At 44.6% G+C, this 22,220-nt stretch overlaps 1 protein-coding gene across 1 annotated transcript in view; it reads left to right on the top strand.

The window, feature by feature from the left end:
• The window catches only part of RETSAT (retinol saturase), a 55,996-nt gene that overhangs the window by 10,281 nt on the left and 23,495 nt on the right, over positions 1 to 22,220 (top strand). The window contains exons 4-6 of the mRNA XM_040346066.1: positions 816 to 1,017; positions 10,508 to 10,705; positions 15,302 to 15,424. Coding sequence (XP_040202000.1) covers positions 816 to 1,017; positions 10,508 to 10,705; positions 15,302 to 15,424 — 523 coding nt within the window. The remainder of the gene's footprint in view (positions 1 to 815; positions 1,018 to 10,507; positions 10,706 to 15,301; positions 15,425 to 22,220) is intronic.

Genomic DNA, 22,220 nt, shown 5'->3' with positions numbered 1-22,220 from the left:
GGATCTAAAGAGCCGCTAACCTATGTGAATCTGGCCCTATGTTTCAAGAATCACAAAAAAGAAATACATTGGTAATCTCAGATGTCAGTAAATGTTCAATGCCCATAGTTTATATCCGGAAATGTAAAATACTATTATTACATAGGAACAGTAGGAGTATGGATACGATCTTGCTAACTTTGAGGCCTCCATCTTACCTTAGACTGAGCCTGGCTGCCCCCATGATTAGGCCTAGGTTCCTGTTGGGCCTTCTTAGCCCTGACCACTCTTAGAAATTAAAAGGTCAGCATTGATGGGAACTTTGATTAGGTGTAAAGCCCCGTACACACGCTCGTAATTTCCGATGGAAAAAGTCGGACTTTTTCCATCGGAAATTCCGACCGTGTGTATGCCCCATCGGACATTTTCCCGAGGAATTCCATCGGAGTTTAGATAGAGAACATGTTCTCTTTTACTCCGTCGGAATTCCGATCTTAGTTTGGCTGGGCAAAAGCCCAAACATGTGTACGGGGCATAACTTGTCAGAGGCTAATATAAAATTACATCAGCTCGATTCTAAAAAATATGTGACTATGCAACTGACCGTTTGTGCGTCTGACATACTGTAGGATTATAAAACCAGAACCACATTTGCTTGAATACCAAAGAGCCTATTCCTCACAGTAATTGTAAAATCATCATTTTGTGATTTATTTTGCTTTCTCTGCTGAATAATATTACAGTCCTATGTGGGTAACTATGTCTGATGTTTTCTGAGTATGCCTTCACAAATGCCAATGCAGAAAGGGAATATTAATGACGTTTTCTCATTGCAGAAAGTCTCTCATCGTGTTAGTGACATGGGTGTCCTGAAGTACTTGCCTTTGCCGATTTCCCGTTTCTTGTGCAGAACTGGTCTGGTGAAGTTGTTTTCCCCATTTTTCCGCTACGCTTCTCGCAGTGTAACTGAGGTTGTCAGCGAGTTCACCAAAAATAAGGAGCTGCAAACTGTATTAAGCTACCTCTTTGGCACCTATGGTATGTCTGCAACAAAAAACTGAAACAGTCAACATAGAGATTAGGAAGGCATTGTATTTAGGCCCTAAGACCCCTTTCACACTGGAGGCGTTTTTTCAGGCGCTTTAGCGCTAAAAAATAGCACCTGAAAAAAGCCTCAACTGCAATCCCAGTGTGAAAGCCTGAGTGCTTTCACACAGGGGCACTGCGCTGGCAGGGCATCAAAAGTCCTGCCATCAGCTTCCTTGCAGTGCTTTAGGAGCGGTGAACACACCACCCCTGCCCATTGAAATCGATGGGCAGCTCTGGCAAATCTGCGGGCGCATTTAACACTTTTTCGCCCGCTAGCAGGGGTTAAAAGCGCCCCGCTAGCGGCTGAAAAGCGCAGCAAAAACGACGGTAAAACGCCACTAAAAATAGCCGCGCTTTACCGCCGATGCCTGGACGCTTTCAGTGTCAAAGCACTCTAAAGAATTCCATAGACAGGGGTGTATTGCTGATAACGCTACTTGTCTGAGGCAGCAGGGAAAGAGGGGCCAGCACCAACAGTCCAATGTACAAAATTGTTTTATCTTTCTATATTTTTTTTTTTTCCCTTTTTATTTTTGTCTATCTTTGGACATGTGTTGGTGGCTGCAAAGGATGCTAAGGGGAGTCAGAAGTCTCTTTTTAGGACAGATAAAATAAATAAAAATGTTTTTATTTGGTAGTTTGAACCACCCTGATGTAGCTCTGCATACAAAGTAGATGACATGTTTTGTTTAATATTACATTGTAGCAGTTATTTTTACAAAAAAAATATACATGACACAAGATGCACACCTCCGAGCTTTGTTTAAGAAGGAGGGACAGAAAAGATATGTGGTACATGGAGCATGTCATAGTGAAAATGGGAGTGGCTAAATATTAGGGGTGGATTAAAGGTGCATAGTTAAATAGTCCAAGTCTAGGTTCACACTGTTGTGGAAAACCACCCAAAGCCAAAAACGCACTGCTCTTTAAAAATGCGTGGGGCTGCCATTCATTCTTAATGCCACCTCAATGTATCTAAAAAATGCAGCGTGGTGTGTGGGAACCCCCAGGAAATTGCATAGTGCAAAAGCACCATGTGATTTCCAGTCGCTGCATTTCAAAAATGGTGCAGAGATCTTTTTCCTGCAAGAAATGCAAACACAGCAGCTTTTCAAGTGAATGGGCTGCCGTGCCTGCGCAAACGTGGTTGGCAGAGACGCAATAGTGTGAACCAGGCCTCAGCCTCTATAAGGTATGCACTGAATGCGGTGTGCATACTCCATGATTGCTGTGCTATGAATGAGAGTTTCATTTGAATAAATCTAAAGGATAAATGAAAAATGCTGCCATGTGCAAAGACACAGATCCAGAGTGAGAGTACAGCGTAATGCTATGTGTGAACTACAGTAAAACCTTGGTTTGCGAGCATAATTCGTTCCAGAAACATGCTTGTAATCCAGTGCCGGCCCAAGACATTGTGCTGCCTGGGACCAAGAATGAAATGCTGCCCCTCCCCCCCAAAAAAAAATCACGTCATGGCTCTATACATGTATAAAGAGGACCTGTCATAGCTCTATTCATGTGATAAAGACAAAATTGCTTAAGTAAAGCAACCAATGGTCGGACTTTATAGGCAACACAGACAGGAATAGCAAAAAATATATCATTTTATTACAAAGTAGTTACATAAAACAACATTAAAAAGAAAACCATACAAGATGTCGGGTATGTATGTTGCCTATAAATGTCCCCTGTGCGTCTACGCGTTTCGCCATGAGGCTTCTTCAGGACAGACAGAGGAAAATAGTCAAAGTCATCCGAACCACATAGGCATAGATATATCCTGTACACAGGCTTTCTCCCGGGGGAAAACGCTGCTATCCAATCTGCCATAATGAGTAATAACATTGTACTGGGGACATGCACAGGGATGGGGCGGTATTAGGATCATAAGAATTTGTGGGTAGAGTAGGAGGGAGCGGCAATGCAGAGGGCTGGAGAGGCGGAGTTCCGATCGGAGCCAAGAGCTAGGGGGAACAGATTCCGACGGGCAACCATTCTCGGCACAACAGGTTCCTCAAAGGGAGCGGCGCCTGCCTTTCTCACTCGCAGACTGCTCCCCTCCGGCTGTGAGTGTCCTCACAGGCAGCGGAGTGGGCTGTCTGGCGGGCGGCAGAATGCTGCCCCCCTAAAAGTGCTGCCTGGTACCCATGGCACCACCCGGTCCCATCATAGGGCCAGCCCTGTTGTAATCCAAAGCACATGTATATCAAAGCATTTTTTTTTTTTAGGGTATAAAAGAGAAGAGAGGCACCTCTAAGTGTAGCAATATGTTGCTAAATGTTATACCTTCATTAAATGTAACCATATTGCTACACTAATGCCTTGTTTCCACTGAACGGTTCGGGTCAGTAGATTAGGAACGGTTTAGAATGGACCGGTCTATTCTCGTGAGCGTTTCCACTGCAAATCGGACCGTCGGGACCATACAGGATTTAGAAAAAATGCCTAGGACGTCCACCAATCAGTGGAATGTATTGCATCTCCGCCCTAATGGAACCGTTCCATTTTCTATGGCCCCACATCTGAAGCACGACCCAGAATGGTCTGGTACGGTTCGGTTTTATGGCACACTTTCATAATGGAAACACCCAATTAGAGGCTCCTCTTCTATTTTATACTCAGTTGTGACATGACGCTACTCTTATATCAAGACATCGCTTGTACATCAAGGCAAAATGTATTAAAACATTTTGCTTGTCTTTCAAAATGCTCTCAAACCAAAGTTTTACTGTATACACATATCCAGAGTGACAGAGTATAGTGTTCTGCTATGTATGTACTGTACACTCAGATCCAGAATCACCATGCAGAGCCAAGGACTGTACAACACTGTTGCTAATATACAAATGCTTGGTGTGAAAGTTGTGTTCCTTCCTACCCTCTTTGCTGTGTTGCCACCTCCTCCAACAATTCTCCCTCCTCTCCCCATAAATGACGGCTGGAATCATTAATCAGCAGCTTGTGAGTAGTTTAGAAAGTGTTTTAAGGCCGGGTTCACACTAGTCCGACAAACGCTCCGACATTGGGAGCTCATGTAGCATGACGTGTGAAAATGAATGTTTCCCTATGGGACCTGTCTTAACTGGTCCAACACATGTCAGAGCGACTTTGCAAATGCTCCCTGTACTACTTTGGTCCGACTTTGATCCTACTTCACTCCATTGAATATCATTGAAGTCAGATCAAAGTCGGAATGCAGTCTTGCACGCTCCAACTTTGGCATGCGACTTGTACTCTGCTGATCTAGAGGTGGAAACTCCATGCCAAATTTTAACTAAAAAAAACAGCATGGGTTCCCCTCCAAGAGCATACCAGGCCCATGGGTCTGGTGCGGATTTAAAGGGGAACCCCCTACGCCGAAAAAACAGACCCGTAAAATACCAGACCCGTATCTGAGCAGCAGCCCGGTTGGTCAGGAAAGGGGGTGGGGACGAGCGAGCGCCCCCCCTCCTTAACCGTGCCAGGCCGCATGCCCTCAACATGGGGAGGTAGGTGCTCTGGGGCATTGGTTCTGAGCATGCGTGTTTGGACTTTAGTCTGATGGACTTGTGTACACATGATCGGATTAGCTCACGTAGGACATCTGTTGCCAGAAAGCTTGTCTGTTCACAGTGAACATTTGTCCGATGGAGCGTACACACGGTCGGATTTTCCTCTAAAACAGGTCCGTCTGACATTTGTTGTCAAAAAGTCCGATCATGTGTATGGGCCTTAAAGACTAGAAACACTTACTAAACTGTGGACCAGCTGCTGGTAATTGACTTATTTTTTTTCTGCCCTGAGCCTGCTGTGCAGAATATCGACCGTGGGCAATAGGGTGTTGTGGTAATTGTATGAAAATCTGGGACAGTCCCACAGAATTGCAGGACTGTTTGGGGGTATGCAAGATGTGCCTAGAAGATATGCCCTTTCCATGGATCTTGACTGTTCTTTAGTACCTGAAGGGGAAAAAAACATGCACTACATTGTTCTTCAGTGCTTGAGAAAACACACACTACAGCGCAATATCTGTATAGACACATGAGTCATATTTGCCTATAAAGCATATCAGCGATTGACAAAGGTGAAAATGTCTGATATGATAATTGTGCTAAGAAGTTTGAAATACAATAAGCTTCATTTATAACAAAAATGGAGGAAAGGACAATGTGTGTGTGTGTGTATTGGTAGTGATTTAATTTTTAATCTGTATCATTAAATAGTAGGAGGTTAAAGCTAAACTCACTATACCTGCTGAATACACAGATTAAATATAAGGGTGCGGTTTCACCCGCCAAAGGATTTCTCTCCATCCAGTCCTGAGATTTACGCAGCTCTGCCTCACAGCCCTGTCTGGTAGGGCAGGAGATTTAATTTCTCTCTCCTGCAGTTTCACTTTTACTTGCAGATGTTGTCCCCCCTCCAGCCTGTGAAGGCTGGGTTCACACTGATACTACACAACATTAGTAGGATTTTCATCCTACTTTGCTCTGGGACATCAGTCCTACATTGGTCCTACATCCATCCCTTTCATGAACAGGATACTACTTTGATCCGACTTTGTGATAGTCTGACTTGTTCTTTGACCAATCAAAACAATCCCAGAGTGAGATAAATTCCTTTTACTGCTGCTGTAATCACAATGTCAGATGTCAAAAGTGGTAAGGACAAGGCTCCTACTTTGATCCGACTTCAATGATATTCAATGGGCTGAAGTAGGATCAATGTCGGACCAAAGTAGTACAGGGAGCATTTTCAAAGTCGAACCGACTTGTGTAGGACCAGTTAAGACAGCTCTCATAGGGAAACATTGATTTTCACACGTCATGCTACATGAGCTCCCAATGTCGGAGCGTTTGTCTGACAAGTGTGAACCCGGCCTTAGGCATTGAAACTTAACAAATCACCTGTGCAAAATAATGGAAGGCTTTGAAACATGACCTGTTGGAGCGCCTTGAGGACTGGATTTGAGAAACGCTGCCATAGCTTATGTGCCTGGGCTCAGGTTTGGGGCAGGTTCAGCTGTTGAACCAATTTTTAGTTTTCAGTGCTGTCGCACTTTGAATGCCAATTGCGCTGTCATGCCACACTGTACCCAAATGAAATCTATTTGATCACCTGTGCGGTTTTTATTTTTTGCGCTATAAACAAAAAAAGAGCGACAATTTTTAAAAAAAAAACACTATTATTTTACTTTTTGATTTAATAAATATCACAATTTTTTAGGCTGATGTATGATCTACATATTTTTGGTAAAAAAAATGCGTATAACGTGTAAAATAAGCGTATATTGATTAGTTTGAGCAAAAGTTATAGCATCTACAAAATAGGGGATAGATTTATGGCATTTTTATTTATTTTCTTACTAGTAATGGCGGCGATCTGCTTTTTTTTATTTATTTTTTGTGACTGTGACATTGTGACGGACATATCGGACACTTTTGACACATTTTTGGGACCATTCACATTTATACAGCGATTAGTGCTATACAACTGCACTGATTACTGTGTAAATGTGACTGGCAAGGAAGGGGTTAACACTAGTGGACGATAAAGGGGTTAATATGTTCCCTAGGGAGTGATTCTAACTGTAGGGGGAGGGGACCGATCTGTGTTCCTCTGTACTGGGAACACACATCGGTCTCCTCTCCTCTGACCGGACGTGGATCTGTGTGTTTACACACACATATCCATGATCCTGCTGTGATCGTGGGTGCCCCCTAGACGGCCAGGAAACCCAGGATGTCATATGACGTCCACCCGGAGGGAGGGAAGGTTCCTGCCGACGTCATTTTACAATGACTCGGTAAGGAACCGGTTAAAGCGGAACTCCAGACAATTTTGTTCTCATGCGTTGGAGCTGTGGCCACACTGCATGGGTTAACTGCTTGTTTTTGTCTAGGGGTTTAGAGAAATGTTTCTCAATGCGAGTCCTCAAATACCCCCAACAGGTGATGTTTTCAGGATTTCCCTAGGATCAAACGGCTGTGGTAATTAATAAGACCCCATACTGTATCACTATTAGATTTTCTGCAGATTTTTGCCTACAAATTGAAACTTTTAAGGTTTGATCTCATATTATATGGTTTTGGTAAATATGAAGACAGAAATCTGCAGAAAATCTAATGCCGCGTCCACACGACCGTTTTTCGGGTTCTAAAAAATTAAGTATTTTTTTTTTTAATGTCATTAAAAACTATCGGGTGTGGGCTTCAGAGCATTTTTCACGATCTAAAAAAATGGGCATTAAAAATTTCGAACATGCTCTATTTTTTCACGACGTTTATAACGTTGTCATTTTTAGGTTCGAAATATTTATTGGTTTTTCAAAATAAGTAACAAAACAAGTAAGCAATTAAGTATCGTTACATTCAGATAACAATTTGACAAATAAATGAAGACATTGTATAAAGAATATGGAATACAATTGAACGTTGTCGTTTTTAAGGTTGTAAAAAAATGGTCGTGTGGGCTTTAACGACGTGAAAATAACACGCATGCTCAGAAGCAAGTTATGAGACGGGAGCGCTCGTTCTGGTAAAACTAGCGTTCGTAATGGAGTAAGCACAATGTCATTTTTTAACGCAAAAACTTACGCCAAAAAAAATAATTTCAAATTTCGACGTGGGAATGACGGCCATACTTAACATGGCAAGTCTATCTATACGCCGCAAAATACCAGGTTTAACTATACGCCGGAAAAAGCCGACTAGAGACGACGTAAGAGAATGCGACGGCCGTGCGTACGTTCGTGGATCGTTGGAAAAAGCTAATTTGCATACCCGACGCGGAAAACGACGCAAACTCCACCCAGCGGAGTATTGCATCTACGATCCGAAGGCGTACGAAGCCGTACGCCTGTCGGATCAAACCCAGATGCCGTCATATCTTGGTTTGAGGATCCAAACTAAAGATACGACGCGGGAAATTTGAAAGTACGCCGGCGTATCAGTAGATACGCCGGCGTACTCTCACTGTGGATCTGTCCCTTTGTTTTTTCTAGACCCTTAAAAACGTCATGTGTACGTGACATAAGTGTATGCAAGTTTTTTTAAACCTATTGCCCAAGGATTTGCTTAGTGTGAGTCCCTTTGCAAATTGTACTTGTTATTTTTTTAAACAAAAGTTTTTTTATGGGTGTATACTTTTTATTTTTCATCCTGATGATGACCCGACCCTGACTGGATCACGTTTGGTGCTTTGGAGTTTCCCTTCGTAAGGTGTAAGATGTAACGCGCGCATTTGACCATAGGCTGTTTGAGTTTGAAGTTAGAAGCTGAATTGGTATTAAGGTGCGGCTGGTGGTGAGCGCTGCACTGATCAGTGATAGGCTGCATCCTGGCAGGTGAGGATAGGTGTAGTTCTCATCTTGTCACACTGATTATCCACCAGGGTGAATCTAGATATTTGCCTGAGGTGGGATGAGTGGATAGATCTGATTAACACATTACTTCCAAGGTCAAATAGGCCTGACATGAATGATGGCAAATCTTCTGTCTTTAGGAGGCCTTCATCTGAGCAGCACATCGTCCAACCTGTCATATTGTTTATCCGATTTGCTGTTCATCTCTGCTAATACAAAATAGCGCTGGTCATAAACTTAGATCGTTTTCCTTCAGCCTGATTTCTCTGTCCACACTATACAGCACGATGGTCAATTCTCTAGCTGCGCCTATTGCCGCCTGAATACCCAAACCGGGTTTGCATCTGAAAGGATGCAACTGCTGTTTGGCTGAATATTTTCTGTCTCTTTCACGTCGTGTGTGTAGGCTTTAACAACGTGAAAAAAACACGCATTCTCAGAAGCAAGTTATGAGACGGGAGCGCTCATTCTGGTAAAACTAGCGTTTGTAATGGAGATGGCACATTCGTCACGCTGTAACAGACTGAAAAGCACGAAGACTGAAAAGCGCGAATCATCTCTCACCAAACTTTTACTAACACGAAATCAGCAAAAGCCGCCCCAAAGGGTGGAGCCATCCAAATGGAACTTCCCCTTTATAGTGCCGTCGTACGTGTTGTACGTCACCACGCTTTGCTCCAGCATTTTTTTTTCATGATTGTGTATATGCAAGGCAGGCTTGACAAGAATCACGTCAAATTTTATTAAATTTTATTAAAAATGGTTGTGTATACGCGGCTTTTTACTTGAAATTTGGGGGGGGGTAGCTGTCTGTGACCCTTTGAGGAGATTTCTCTTCACTTCCTGTCCACAAATACAACAAAGTGAGAGAAAATCTCTCCAAAATTAGGGAAGATTCGATCTTATACAGTTGTCACTGGATCATGTAGATTTCCCTTCAAGTCTTATTTTGCGAACAGTGGTAATGTTGGATTTCCCATCACTTTCTGTCCCAGTGACAACACTCGCTGGGACTAACTGAAAAGGATGGCCCAGATTCACAAAGCACTTATGCTGACGTATAACAAGTTACACCGACGTAAGTGCAAATGTGCGCCGTCGTATCTCTGCGCCAGACCCACAAACAGATATGCGCCTAAAACCAGGCTACACCCCGCCGACGTATCTTGCTTATGCCGGCGTAGGGTGGGCGTACATTTAGGCTGGGAGCATGGTGCCGCTCCCATTGATTAGCCATTCAAACATGCAAATGAGTGAAATACGGCGATTCACGAACCTGCGTGCGCCCGACGCGAGGTGCGCGTACGTTGTACGTCTGGCGTAAAGTTATTCCCCATAAAGGAGGTGCAACCCAGCAGCAGACATGCAAAGGTCTGCACCAGGGAACACAAGCCGGCGTATTTTACGTTGGACGTGTGTCTGACTGGGCGTAGGTTACGTTCACGCCATAGGCAGTGATCCGGCGTACTTTAGGCAGTTGTTCCGATGTGGTTGTGAGCATGCGCAGGGGGATGCGTCCACGTCATGGCGCATGCGCCGTTCGTGATAGGTATATGTCTGGCGCTCGGCCCATCATTTGCATGGGTTCACGCCTCATTTGCATGGGTCACGCCCACTTCCACATACGCCTTCGAATCCCACACCACACTGGCGCAGCGTTGGGAGCAATAGCTTGCTGAATGCATTGCTTGCCTCTCTGCGCTGCGTTGGCATAGCGTACATTGGTTACTCTACGGCGGCGTAATGTGCGCCTGCTCTCTGAATCTGGGCGGATGACTCTCCAACAGCGACACAGGCAACCATAAATATATGGGAGGTTCTAATACTTCCCCCTTCCATCTGAAACCTACAAAAAGTTTTGGCTTTTGTCTTAAAAATAATCCATGTGATAATCTCTGGACATTTTTTAGTATGGGGGCACTAACAGGTCTTGCAGAGGAGATGGATCAAAACGACAGCATTTTATTGTCAATGTTTCGATGAAGTTCAGTTCATCTTTTTTATGTATGTATGAATGTAATTGGGACTTTTTCTTCTTTAGATAAAGCATTTTAATAAATTTAACTGCAGTGACTTTTTTTTTCCCTTTGACAGGTGTTTTCCCAGATAAAGCCAGCTTTGCTCTACATTCTGTATTGATTGACCACTACATGCGTGGAGCCTGGTACCCCACCGGAGGTGCCAGTGAAATCACGTACCACCTCGCGCCAACGATTGCAAAGGCTGGGGGCGCGGTGCTCTCAAGAGCTACAGTGGAAAAGATCCTGCTCAATGGAGACGGAAGAGCATGTGGTAAGCATGATGAGGGTATATGTATGATGGTGGCCATACATGCTTTGTTAAATGATGTGTGTGTCTATGGGAATGTTTGATCGTTCCTCCAGAAGCGCATTCATGAGGTCAGGCACTGATGTGGATAAGAAGGCCTGGCTCGCAGTCTCCGCTCTAATTCATCCAAAAGTGTTCTATCAGGTTGAGGTCAGGACTCTGTGCAGGCCCGTCAAGTTCAGCCACCCCAAACTCGCTCATCCATGTCTTTATGGACCTTGCTTTGTGCACTGGCGCTCAGTCATGTTGGAAGTGGAAGGGACCATCCCCAAACTGTTCCCACAAAGTTGGGAGCATGAAATTGTCCAATATGTCTTGGTATGCTGACACCTTAAGATTTCCCTTCACTGGAACTAAGGGGCCAAGTCCAACCCCATACCATAATCCCCCTCCACCAAATGATTTGGACCAGTGCACAAAGCAAGGTCCATTAAGACATGAATGCGAGAGTTTGTGGTGGAGGAACTTGACTGGCCTGCACAGAGTCCTGCCCTCAAGCCAATAGAACAACTTTGGGATGAATTAGAGTGTAGTCTGAGAGCCAGGCCTTCTCATCCACATCAGTGCCTGACCTCACAAATGCGCTTTTGGAAGAATGATCAAACATTCCCATAGACACATTCCTAAACCTTGTGGACAGCCTTCCCGGAAGAGTTAAAGCTTTTATAGCTGCAAAAGGGGGCTAATTCAATATTGAACACTACAGACTAATAGCTAGATTCAGGTAGGCAGGCTTATCCTTGCAGCGGCGTAGTGTATCGTGTTTACACTACGCCGCTGTAAATTAGCGAGGCAAGTACATGATTCATAAAGTACTTGCCTGCTAAGTTACGGCGGCATAGCGTAAATGCGGCGGGCGTAAGCGCGCCTAATTCAAAATAGGCTGAGGGGGCGTGTTTTATGTTAATTTGGGTTGAGCTGACGTGATTGTTTTTTTGGAACGGCGCATGCGCCGTCCATGTACATATCCCAGTGTGCATTGCGGCTAAGTACGCCGCACGGTCCTATTGGTTTTGACGTGGACGTAAATGACGTAAATCCCTATTCACGGACGACTTACGCAAACGACGTAAAATTTTCAAATTTCGACGCGGGAACGACGGCCATACTTAACATTACTATTCCAGCTATTTGATGGAATAACTTTAGGCCTGATAATGCGTTACGTAAACGGCGTATCTGTACTGTGTCGGCCGGGCGTACGTTCGTGAATAGGCGTATCTAGTGATTTACATATTCTACGCCGACCGCAATTGAAGCGCCACCTAGCGGTCAGCCTAAAAATTACACTTTAGGATACGACGGTGTAAGACACTTACGCCGCTCGTATCTGAGCCTAATTTAAGCGTATCTGGTTACCAGAATACGCTTAAATTAGCACCGGCGCACATTCAGACTTAGGCTGGCGTATCTACTGATACGTCAGCCTAAGTCTTTCTGAATCCACCTATAAGACTGGGAGGCCATTAAAGTCCATGTGCCTGTAAAGGCAGGTGTCACAATACTTTTGGTAATATAGTGTATTTCTTTGAGGAGCATTGCAGCCCATTAACTTTGAACAGGCTGGTAATGCAGTTCACCACACGAAGACTTGCTGGCCCGGGGGGGGGGGGGGGGTGAAGGGGCTTCCCGGGCCAGCAGAACACAATGATTACTGCTAGCTGCTATAGCCACCAGCAGTAATCGAATGTTGATCGATGGATTGACGTTGGTACAATCATTCTGCCCATACATGTACAAGTATGGCCGGCTTTAGATAGGGAGGTGAAACTATAAACCGTTTTTCAGTGGTAATTCTTATACATCATGCTGTTTTTTTCTTGCAGTATTTGAAAAAAGATTATAGACATCAAGTCTGTTTATTCCTATTCCATAAAGCAGTGCGGTAACCAGCAGCAGCCAATCGCCACGTTTTTTTTTTTTTTTTTTTTAAGTTTGATGAGAGTGAGATCAATTCTAAATGGTTCACCTGGATTACAGAATGTGTTATTGAATAGGCGTGATTATGTCTGCATGAACGTGTTCTTTCTTTTCATGAATTGACATGTCAGAGTTGCTGATGTACATCTAATCATGTCACGTCTGCCAGCCCCGGGGCTTTCTATGGCGAGGCCTGTGGAAGTTTCATTGTCCTATAGTCTCTTGGCAGCGCCCAGCGTGCTCTGATACTGCGGTGTAAAATCTACGTATGCCAAAAATAAAACAAAAACCTATTTCTCCAATACAACTGTGATGGTTCCTATGTATCCAGATTATAGTATGTCTTGTAAAAGTTAAGCCTCGTACACACGATCGGATTTTCATCGGACAAAGCGTAGGACTTTTGTCCTAAGGGCTTTGGCCGTGAACTTGTATTGCATACAAAAGGCAAAGAATTGTTGGCCATCAAACACGAAACTACATGTTTTTTTTCAGCTCTTTAGGACCACCCTTTGGGCAACTTCTGCTAATGTTGTGTTATAGTGAGCATTGCTTTCGAGCATGTGTGTTTGTACTTTGGAGTTTTGTCCGATGGACTTGTGAACACACGATCAGATAATATGACAACACACATTTGTTGGCGGACAATTTTAAAGCATATATTAAAAATGGTACTAAAACGCTAGTATGGTGCACATTCAAATAGAAGAAAAACAACAACAACACATGAATAAATTATAACAGCTGCAATCATAAAGTGGTGTGCTGATCAATTTTAAAGTATGCCATCCCACATCTGTCTGTGGAAAATCCGACAACAATTGTCCGCTGGAGTGTACAAACGGTCAGATTTTCCGACAACAGCCTGTCTTCACACAATTCCCGTCAAAATCTGATTGTGTGTAAGAGGCTTTACCTCGATACCAGAAGTTGTGCACAGGCACAAGGTAACCAGATGCCAGGTAACCAAACTTGCCTCATGGTTTTCAGCTGTCAGGCCTAAACTGTCCAATACTCACAATTACTTGGGCGGTAGTAAACATGCGAGGCAATGTCATAATGTGCTAGTAGGCGTAACCTACTAGCACATTATGTGAAGCTTACCTTGGATCGAAGCCCTCCAGCGGCATGCTGTCGCCATTGAAGGCGCTTCCATCTTCACCCAGTCTTCCTCCAAGTAAGTGACTGGAGCCGTGATGACGTCACTCCCGCGCATGCACGCAGGAGCCGCCGTTTACAGCACAGATCTCTGAAGGAACAGCACGGGTGACATCACCTGCTGCATATAAAGTAAATCTCTCCTAAACACTACCTATAGGTAAGCCTTAAAGGGGTTGTAAAGATAAAAAAAAAAAATCCCTAAATAGCTTCCTTTACCTTAGTGCAGTCCTCCTTCACTTACCTCATCCTTCAATTTTGCTTTTAAATGTCCTTATTTCTTCTGAGAAATCCTCACTTCCTGTTCTTCTGTCTGTAACTCCACACAATAATGCAAGGCTTTCTCCCTGGTGTGGCGAAAGCCTCTTGGGGGGGGGGGGGGGGGGGCGGCGAGCCAGAGGGTCAGGACACGCTCTACTTTACAGATAGAGAAAGGAGCTGTGTGCTGGCAATGCATTTAACAATGCAAATGGGAAGAAATTCTGGACAGCCGCACTCCCCAAAACGTTTTTGCCTTTATTCAAAAAATTAATTCAAAAATACATGCCACAGCAGATCAGAATGGACAGAAGATCTGACGCGTTTCACACTAACAAACAGTGCATAGTCATAGCTGATGACTAGCTATGACTAAGCACTGCTAGTGTGAAATGCGTCGGCACTTCTGTCCGTTCTGATCTGCTGTGGCATGTATTTTTTAATCAATTTTTTGAATAAAGGCAAAAATCGTTTTTGAGAGTGCGGCTGTCCAGAATTTCTTTCCATTTGCATTGTTACATGCATTGCCACCTGGGGCTTCTACTCTGGAGGAGAGGCTTTTACTTTCATTTGACCTGCCTAAAGCGGTGATATCCCTTTTTTCCACAACATCTGGGATGCCAAGGGTCGCAATCACTGCTCTAGGGTGACAACATTTCTCGTCTAAAAACGCAGTACAGTGTGCAAGTGTTGTCACCCTAGGGCACAGGTGTCACACACAAGGCCCGCGGGCCAAATCTGGCCCTCCAGGCCATTTCATGTGGCCCTCACACCTCTCCTGCAGCTGCCGGAGAGCTCCAGCCCTCCTCTGGTCCTCCTCCTGACCCTGTACTTTCTGCTTTAAAGCAATGCATCCAGCTTCTTCCCAGCAGCAGCAAAAGGAAAGGAGGGTGAACTGTGATGTTTGGGAGAGTGGGGGACACAACTTCTGATGGTGGGGTGGCTCTTGACATCTAAAGTAAGGGGAGGGGACACGCTGGACATCTAATCTTACAGATACAACCGGCCCATTTGAGGGTAATCATAATGCCGATGCGGCCCATGAAGAAATTGAGTTTAACACCCCTGCACTAAGGCATTACTGGCAAAAATCAAGTAAAAAGAAGACTAATGTAGCCACCACATCAAAAGAATGGTTTGCTGCAATTTATAAACAATGTTGTTTTAAGTTTGGATACATTCAGTAGAAGTATCACAAGTCATGATTGCTGTCATTCATTGCAGGTGTCTCTGTCAGAGGAAAAGGCATGGATCCAGTGAATATTTTTGCTCCTGTTATCATTTCTGATGCTGGAATTTTTAATACATATGAAAAACTTCTACCGCCGGAGGCCAGATCACTCCCAGGTAAGTGCAGGGTGCTAACGCTGTGTATACCAGAAATACGAGATATGAATATAAAATACATGAATTAACAGACTTCAAGCTTTTGGTTGTTTAGTGCTGAGCCAGCCTTGGTTCTATTGTCACATTTATGTTTTCTTGCAACTCCATAGATGGAGAGTCAGTTTAATATCTTCCCGAAATTTTGCCTTAAATACCCTTTAGTACAGTTCTATACGTATTCAGGAAAAATCTTTAAACTTAGATTAAATGGGACTAATGTAAATCCCTGAATTTGACATGGCATGAGCATCTTGATATCCCTGGACAGATGGGCTTGGACATCATGAGGAAGGGGTAGTAGTACGGGGCAATTAGGGGTGCAGCATACTTTGTGTTAATAAGGAACATGCTAACAGGACGAGAAAGGGCAAAGAAATGACCTAATCAGTTTGCTGCTCCTTTATGATTTAGAGAAAAGAAGGTGGTCTAGGTCTATTATGTAACTGCAGTAAAGAAAAGTCATGTAACCAGCTTGGCTCTGCTGTCTGGCAGGGCTGTGTAAATCTCAAGACTGGATGAGCAGGTTGAACAGCTTCTACATGTGTATTACAAAGGTGTACCTAGCGGTTTAACCTGGCGGTGATTAACCCGGGTTAATCAGAATACGAGGAAAGAAAAAGGTAGTCAAGTCATAAAGTTTTTTTTTTTTTTTCTTTTTCTCTTTTTTTTTTTTGTGCTGCACAAAAGTGTCATCTACATTCTGCTTACACATGGCATCTCCTTCAAATACAAATCACATGTAGGTAGATTCAGAAAGAGTTAGGCCGGTTTATCTTCAGATAAGCCGACCTAACTCTGAATCTGCACCGACCTATGTTTAAGTGTATTCTCTAACAGAGATACACTTAAACATATCTAAGATAGGACGGCTTGCGCTGTCCTATCTTAGATTGCAATGTTGCTGATGGCCGCTAGATGGCGCTTCCATTGCGGCCGGCGTAGATTATGTAAATGAGCTTGTACGCCGATTCACGAACGTACGCGCGGCCGCCGCAGTCGAATTACGTTGTTTCCGTAAGGCCTTAGGCGGCCTAAAGTTATTCCACCTATGAGGTGGAATAACAATGTTAAAGTATGGCCGCCGTTCCCGCCGCGAGGTTCGAATTTTTTACGTCATTTGCGCAAGTCGTCCGCGAATTGGGAGTTGCGTCGTTTACGTCCACGTCAAAATCAATAGGCCCGTACGGCGTCCTTAGCCGCAATGCGCACTGGGAAATGTAGGCGCCCGGCGCATGTGCAGTAGCAAAAAACGTCAAACGTGAGGTCAAGCCACATTGCCATACAACACGCCCCCTCCAACCAATTTGAATTAGGTGCCCTTACACCTGCTCGTTTGAGGCTACGCCGCCGTAGATTAGCAGGTAAGTAGATTGAAAATCACTACTAGCCTAGCTAATTTACGGCAGGGTAGCCTAAACAGGCTAGGCTACGCCGCCCTAAATTTAATCCAGTCTACCTGAATCTACCTAATAGGAACTAACTGTAAAAAAAAAGTACATGGCAACCAATAGGAATTCTTAAATCATTTACAAGCTGAACTCTGGTTGCTATTTTAATTTAATTTCGGACTTTGTAAAGTACAAAGAATGAATAAGATCAGTAAGTATATGTATGCAGTGGCGTAGCGTGGGTTGTCAGCACCTGGGGCAAGGCAAGTAATTTGCCCCCCCCCCCCCCCGACCCATGGACTTACCTGTTTTCAGCTAGCTCCAGTCTGGTCACATGATCCACTGTGTGAGACAGCAGTGGCTGTAGGGAAGTGGAGAGCGTGCTTGATAATGACTGGTAAAGCCTGGAGTGGTGGCATCATGTATATGTTCCTATGTCCCATCTGTTGGCGCTCCCTCCTCTCCACACTCGTGACAGCGCCCCTCTAAATTTTGTGCCCGGGGCGGTGGCCCACCTCGCACCCCCTACGCTACGCCACTGTATGTATGCACAAAAAAACGCAAGTGGCCAAGATTTCCTGCTGGGTTACTTTATAACTACTGGTATTTGTCCAGTAAATAGAATATCCGTATTCTAGGAATAACTCGTAACACCAAAAGCCAAGTACAGGTATTCATGCATGCTTGGGGACCTGATAACACTGAACAGTTCAATGGATTAGATGAAATTCGGAAATACAAAATTCTGTAGGTGATGGTGGAAAGAATAATAGAGGGAAAGGAGGGAAGCAAAGAATAGGAGGCAATAAGGGGGAGGGGGGGGGGGGGGGGTTAAGCAGTGACACCCCCCCCCCCCCCCAATGGTTCCCTATACAAACTATTTAAATTAGAACTAAGGATCCAAAGTTCATGTGAGGATAAAATGTCTGCAGATACCAGACCTGTAGAATTCTAGTGTTGGCAGAGGTTCTTGTTAATCATTAATCTGTCCAATCTGTGCCTCACCTTGTATGATAGTGAAAAATTAACCATTCATTTTTCAGGCCCTGACATTATAATGTTTAACAAATGAAATCAGAAATATTTGCACATTCATAGCTTTTATTTTTTTATTTTTTATTTTTTTTCACTAGGGTTTGGCATTTTTGGGCAATAAAGGGAATCAATGAGAATTCACATACAGATATGAGCACAGACGCACAATGGCCTATATACTTTCTGGTTGGCAGTGATGAGTGATTGCATTCCTGACCTCTCTAGACCTCCCAGCTTGATTCTTCTGGGGCAAATAATCAATGGGGTTAGATTTGTATTAATTTTTTTACCCTATTCGTATTTTTTGTCCCTCGCCAGCATCAGGGATGTCTAGCGGTACTTCACTCCTTCTTGATAAGCATAAGCATGCATACTCTTCTAATTCTATAAAACCAGCTTCTGAAAAAAAAATGATTTTCTTGAGTACAGGTCCACTCCTCCTAGTCTCCTGCCCTCTCCAGGGCCGACACGTGCTGGTTACATCCTCACAGCCGTGGGGTGTGCACCTCCTGTGCCCTCAGACTCCTAGCAACCTGCCTTATAAATGGCCACTGACTCACCCATGACATCAATACAGGAGGGCTCTCGGGAATCTACAAATTACGACCCTCCAGCTTGTTGGGGAACTACATGTCCCATGAGGCATTGTAAAACTCTGACATTCACAGACATGACTAGGCATGATGGCAACTGTAGTTCCTGAACAACTGGAGAACCATAGTTTGGAGACCCCTGCTCTAGCTAAAAGAGAAGCTATCACTTGCTATAACTTTCTTTTATACAGGCTATAATGGGAACAGAGCCACCTAGTGGCCAAGTGGCTAATTGCACATGCCTACACGTGTGAAGGATCACGCTGTATTGCACTCCCATGACTGGTGAACCATGCATTCCTCTTTAATCACTTCCCGCCTGGTCAATAGCATATTGACGTCCGGGTAATGGTTGTGTTATCCTGATTGGACGTCTATTAACGTCTTGCAGGATAACAGCCGCCCCGTGCGGGCGCGCATCGCAGCGATCGGTGGTGTGGTGTGTCAGTCCGGCGGAGGCTCTTTACCATGTGATCAGCCGTGTCCAATCACGGCTGATCACGATGTAAACAGGAAGAGACGATCAACGGCCCTTCCTCACTCACGTATGACAGACGCAAGTAGAGGAGAGCCGATCGGCAGCTCTCCGGACAAGGGGGTTTGCGCTGAATGAATGTATGAATGAAAACTTATATAGCGCAACACATGCGAACTTAATCGCCTCTGGGCGCTTGTTGTTCCTGTCTCCTTTGGTATCAAAAGAGATGAGTTTTGATCTTTCTCCTGAACGCCAAGTGGTTCTCCTCCAACCGAATGCTGGTTGGTAAAGCGTTCCATAGTCTAGGCCCTTGGACCGCGAATCTCCTTTCTCCTTTGGACTTGTAGTTGGCTTTCGGTATCTGGAGGAGATTTTGATTGGTGGATAGCAGAACGCGATTGGGATTATGAGCTTTTATTTTTTCGCATAGATAATGGGGAGCATTCCCATGGATACATCTATGCGTTAGACAGAGTGCTTTAAAAGCAATCCTGTCTTTTACTGGTAACCAGTGAAGGGTTCTCAGTGAGGGTGAGATTGATTCCCAAGGTTTTTTCCCCAGTCACAAGTCTAGCGGCCGTATTTTGAACGACTTGTAGACGAGCGATTTGGTACTTGGGGAGTCCGAGGTAAAGGGCATTTGCATAATCCAATCTTGAGTTTACAATAGCTCCCACCACGACCGATATGTCTTCCTTGGGAATAAAAGGAGTAAGTCTGCGTAGTAGGCGAAGCAGATGGTGAGATCCGCTGACTACTGACCCTATTTGTGCATCCATTGTCATGTAGGAGTCAAAGATGACCCCAAGACTTTTGACTTTGGCGCTAGGGGTGATGATTTTGCCCAGAATGGGCGGGGGGGTCCAAGTTGTTGCAGGACTATTCATACGTTTGGCGTGAAACAGGAGAAGTTCTGTTTTCGCTCCGTTGAGTTTAAGATAACTCTTTGTCATCCAGTCCTCTATCAAAGAGAGGCATGTCTCTAGATTGAGGTGATGATCCTTTTTATTGCAAATGCGGAAATATAGTTGCGTGTCGTCTGCATATGAGTGGTAGAGCAGTTTTTGACTGCTAATAATCTCAAAAAGAGGGCGAAGATAGATGTTGAATAACACCGGCGACAGGGGGGATCCTTGAGGGACTCCGCACGATAATGTGCGTTTCTCAGAAGTGAAAGGTCCTAACTTCACTATTTGCGATCGGTTTTCCAAAAAAGAGGAGAACCAAGATAAATCGCCTTCTGCGACTCTGGCTACTTCAGCTAGCCGAGTCAATAAAAGCTTGTGGTCTACAGTGTCGAAGGCTGCGCTTAGGTCCAACAGAACCAGAAGACAAGATTCTCCTTCGTCTGCGGCCTCGAGAGCGTCGTCCCATATTTTGAGCAATGCGGTTTCTGTCCCGTGTCCAGGCCGGAATCCCGATTGAAATGGATCAAGTAGGTTGTGGGTATCTAGATGCTGTTGCAGCTGTTGTACCACTACTTTTTCCATTACCTTTGAGAGTACATTTAGGCCTGTTATTGGATGACGGTGGAGTGGGTCCTTGGGGTCCAGGTTGGGTTTCTTCAAGATGGGTCGAATTATACCCTCCTTCAACTGGGAGGGCACTATGCCTTCCCTGAAGGATTGGTTGATAAGCTGCGTGATAGGAGGTGCCAGGATGTCGGCGCATTCCTTCAGCAGTTTAGTGGGGATGATATCATTCGGCGCGGTGCTGTTACGCAGAGTACCGATGATATTTTTTGTGGCATGGATAGAGATAGGTTCCAGCGTGAACTGTGAACTTACCTGGTTGTGGTGAATTACTGCAGGTATTGTGTAAATCATTACGGGGAGGGTTGAGGGGGGAATTATTTTGCTGAATGCTTTGTCGGATCCCCTCGATTTTATTAATAAAGTAATCCGACAATTCACTGCAAAATTCTTGTGAGTCCGAATTGGGGGCTTCAAGGCATCCTGGATTCATGGTCTGAGTGACCAACTTGAAGAGTTCGCGTGGGCGATTCAGGGCGCTGTTGATAGCCTCGGAAAAATAGTTTTTCTTGGCTTTGTGATTTCTTTGTGGTATTTTCTTGTTGTTGCTTTGTAGATGGTGAGGTTCTCATCTGAAGAGCTTCTTTTCCAGGCGGCTTCCGCCCTTCTGCGCTCTTGCTTCAGTAATGTATTTTTCCGGATGCGGGTTTTACGTTTCGGCGCTATTAAGTCGGCTGACTGTAATAGGGCTGTGTTTATGGAATCCAGTGTTTCTTCAGCCGTTTGATGCGGCTTGTTTATCAGCGCAACCCCCCCTCGGATGCCCACACTGGACCACCAGGATGCTGCCCAGGACCACCAGGGAAGCACCCAACATGTGGATGGCCAGGTCAGTCCCCATGGTCATCCACATGTACAAATGTATACATAACATATGCCAATCAGTGCCCTTAAATGGGCACTGACTGGCACCATCATGGCACAAACAAAATTTGTGATGCCCAGCAGTGCCACCCACAGGTGTCATCAGTGCCACCTATCAGTGCTCATCCGTGCCCATCAGTGCCCGTCCATGCCATCTATCAGTGCCAATAGCACACAAAAAATCTCCTGCGCTCTGTTTTTTCCGCTAGGGGGTAACGTAATCCAATTTTAAGGCAAAGTCTAGGATCTTTCAGCCCTCCTCAGAACCATGGGAATTCATGCAACTAAAAAAGAAAAGAAAAAAGAAAAGAAAAAGGAGGGTGCACCGACCTAGTGTATTATCGTTTAAAAGGTTTTATTAGATAAAATCATGCGATGAGCGTGGAGAGCAAGGAGACATCAGACCCACTAGAAGCATCCCTGACTATGGACTCATCGCCACCCAGGAGGAATTACAGTAGGGTATTCCTGGCGGTGCCGTATACCAGTCTGATTGCTTGACAAGCGTTCTTTGCAACTCCCATCAGTGCCACCCATAAGTACCCATCAGTCCTGCCTATGAGTGCCGCCTTATCGGTGCTGCCTTATCGGTGCCCATCAGTGCTGCCTTATCGGTGCCCATCAGTGCTGCCTTATCGGTGCCCATTAGTGCTGCCTTATCGGTGCCCGTCAGTGCAGCCATATCAGTGCCCGTCATTGAAGAAGAAAAGGTACTTATTTACAAAATAAATTAACCGAAACAAAGAAAAAAATATTTTTTTTCAAAAATAAAAATTGCAGAGGTGATCAAAGACCACCAAAAGAAAGCTCTATTTTTGGGAACAAAATGATAAAAACATTTGTTTGGGTACAGTGTAGCATGACCGC

This window comes from Rana temporaria, chromosome 3, assembly GCF_905171775.1.
Source record: "Rana temporaria chromosome 3, aRanTem1.1, whole genome shotgun sequence".
Classification (NCBI taxonomy): domain Eukaryota; kingdom Metazoa; phylum Chordata; class Amphibia; order Anura; family Ranidae; genus Rana; species Rana temporaria.
This window is presented reverse-complemented; position numbering and strand designations above follow the sequence as displayed.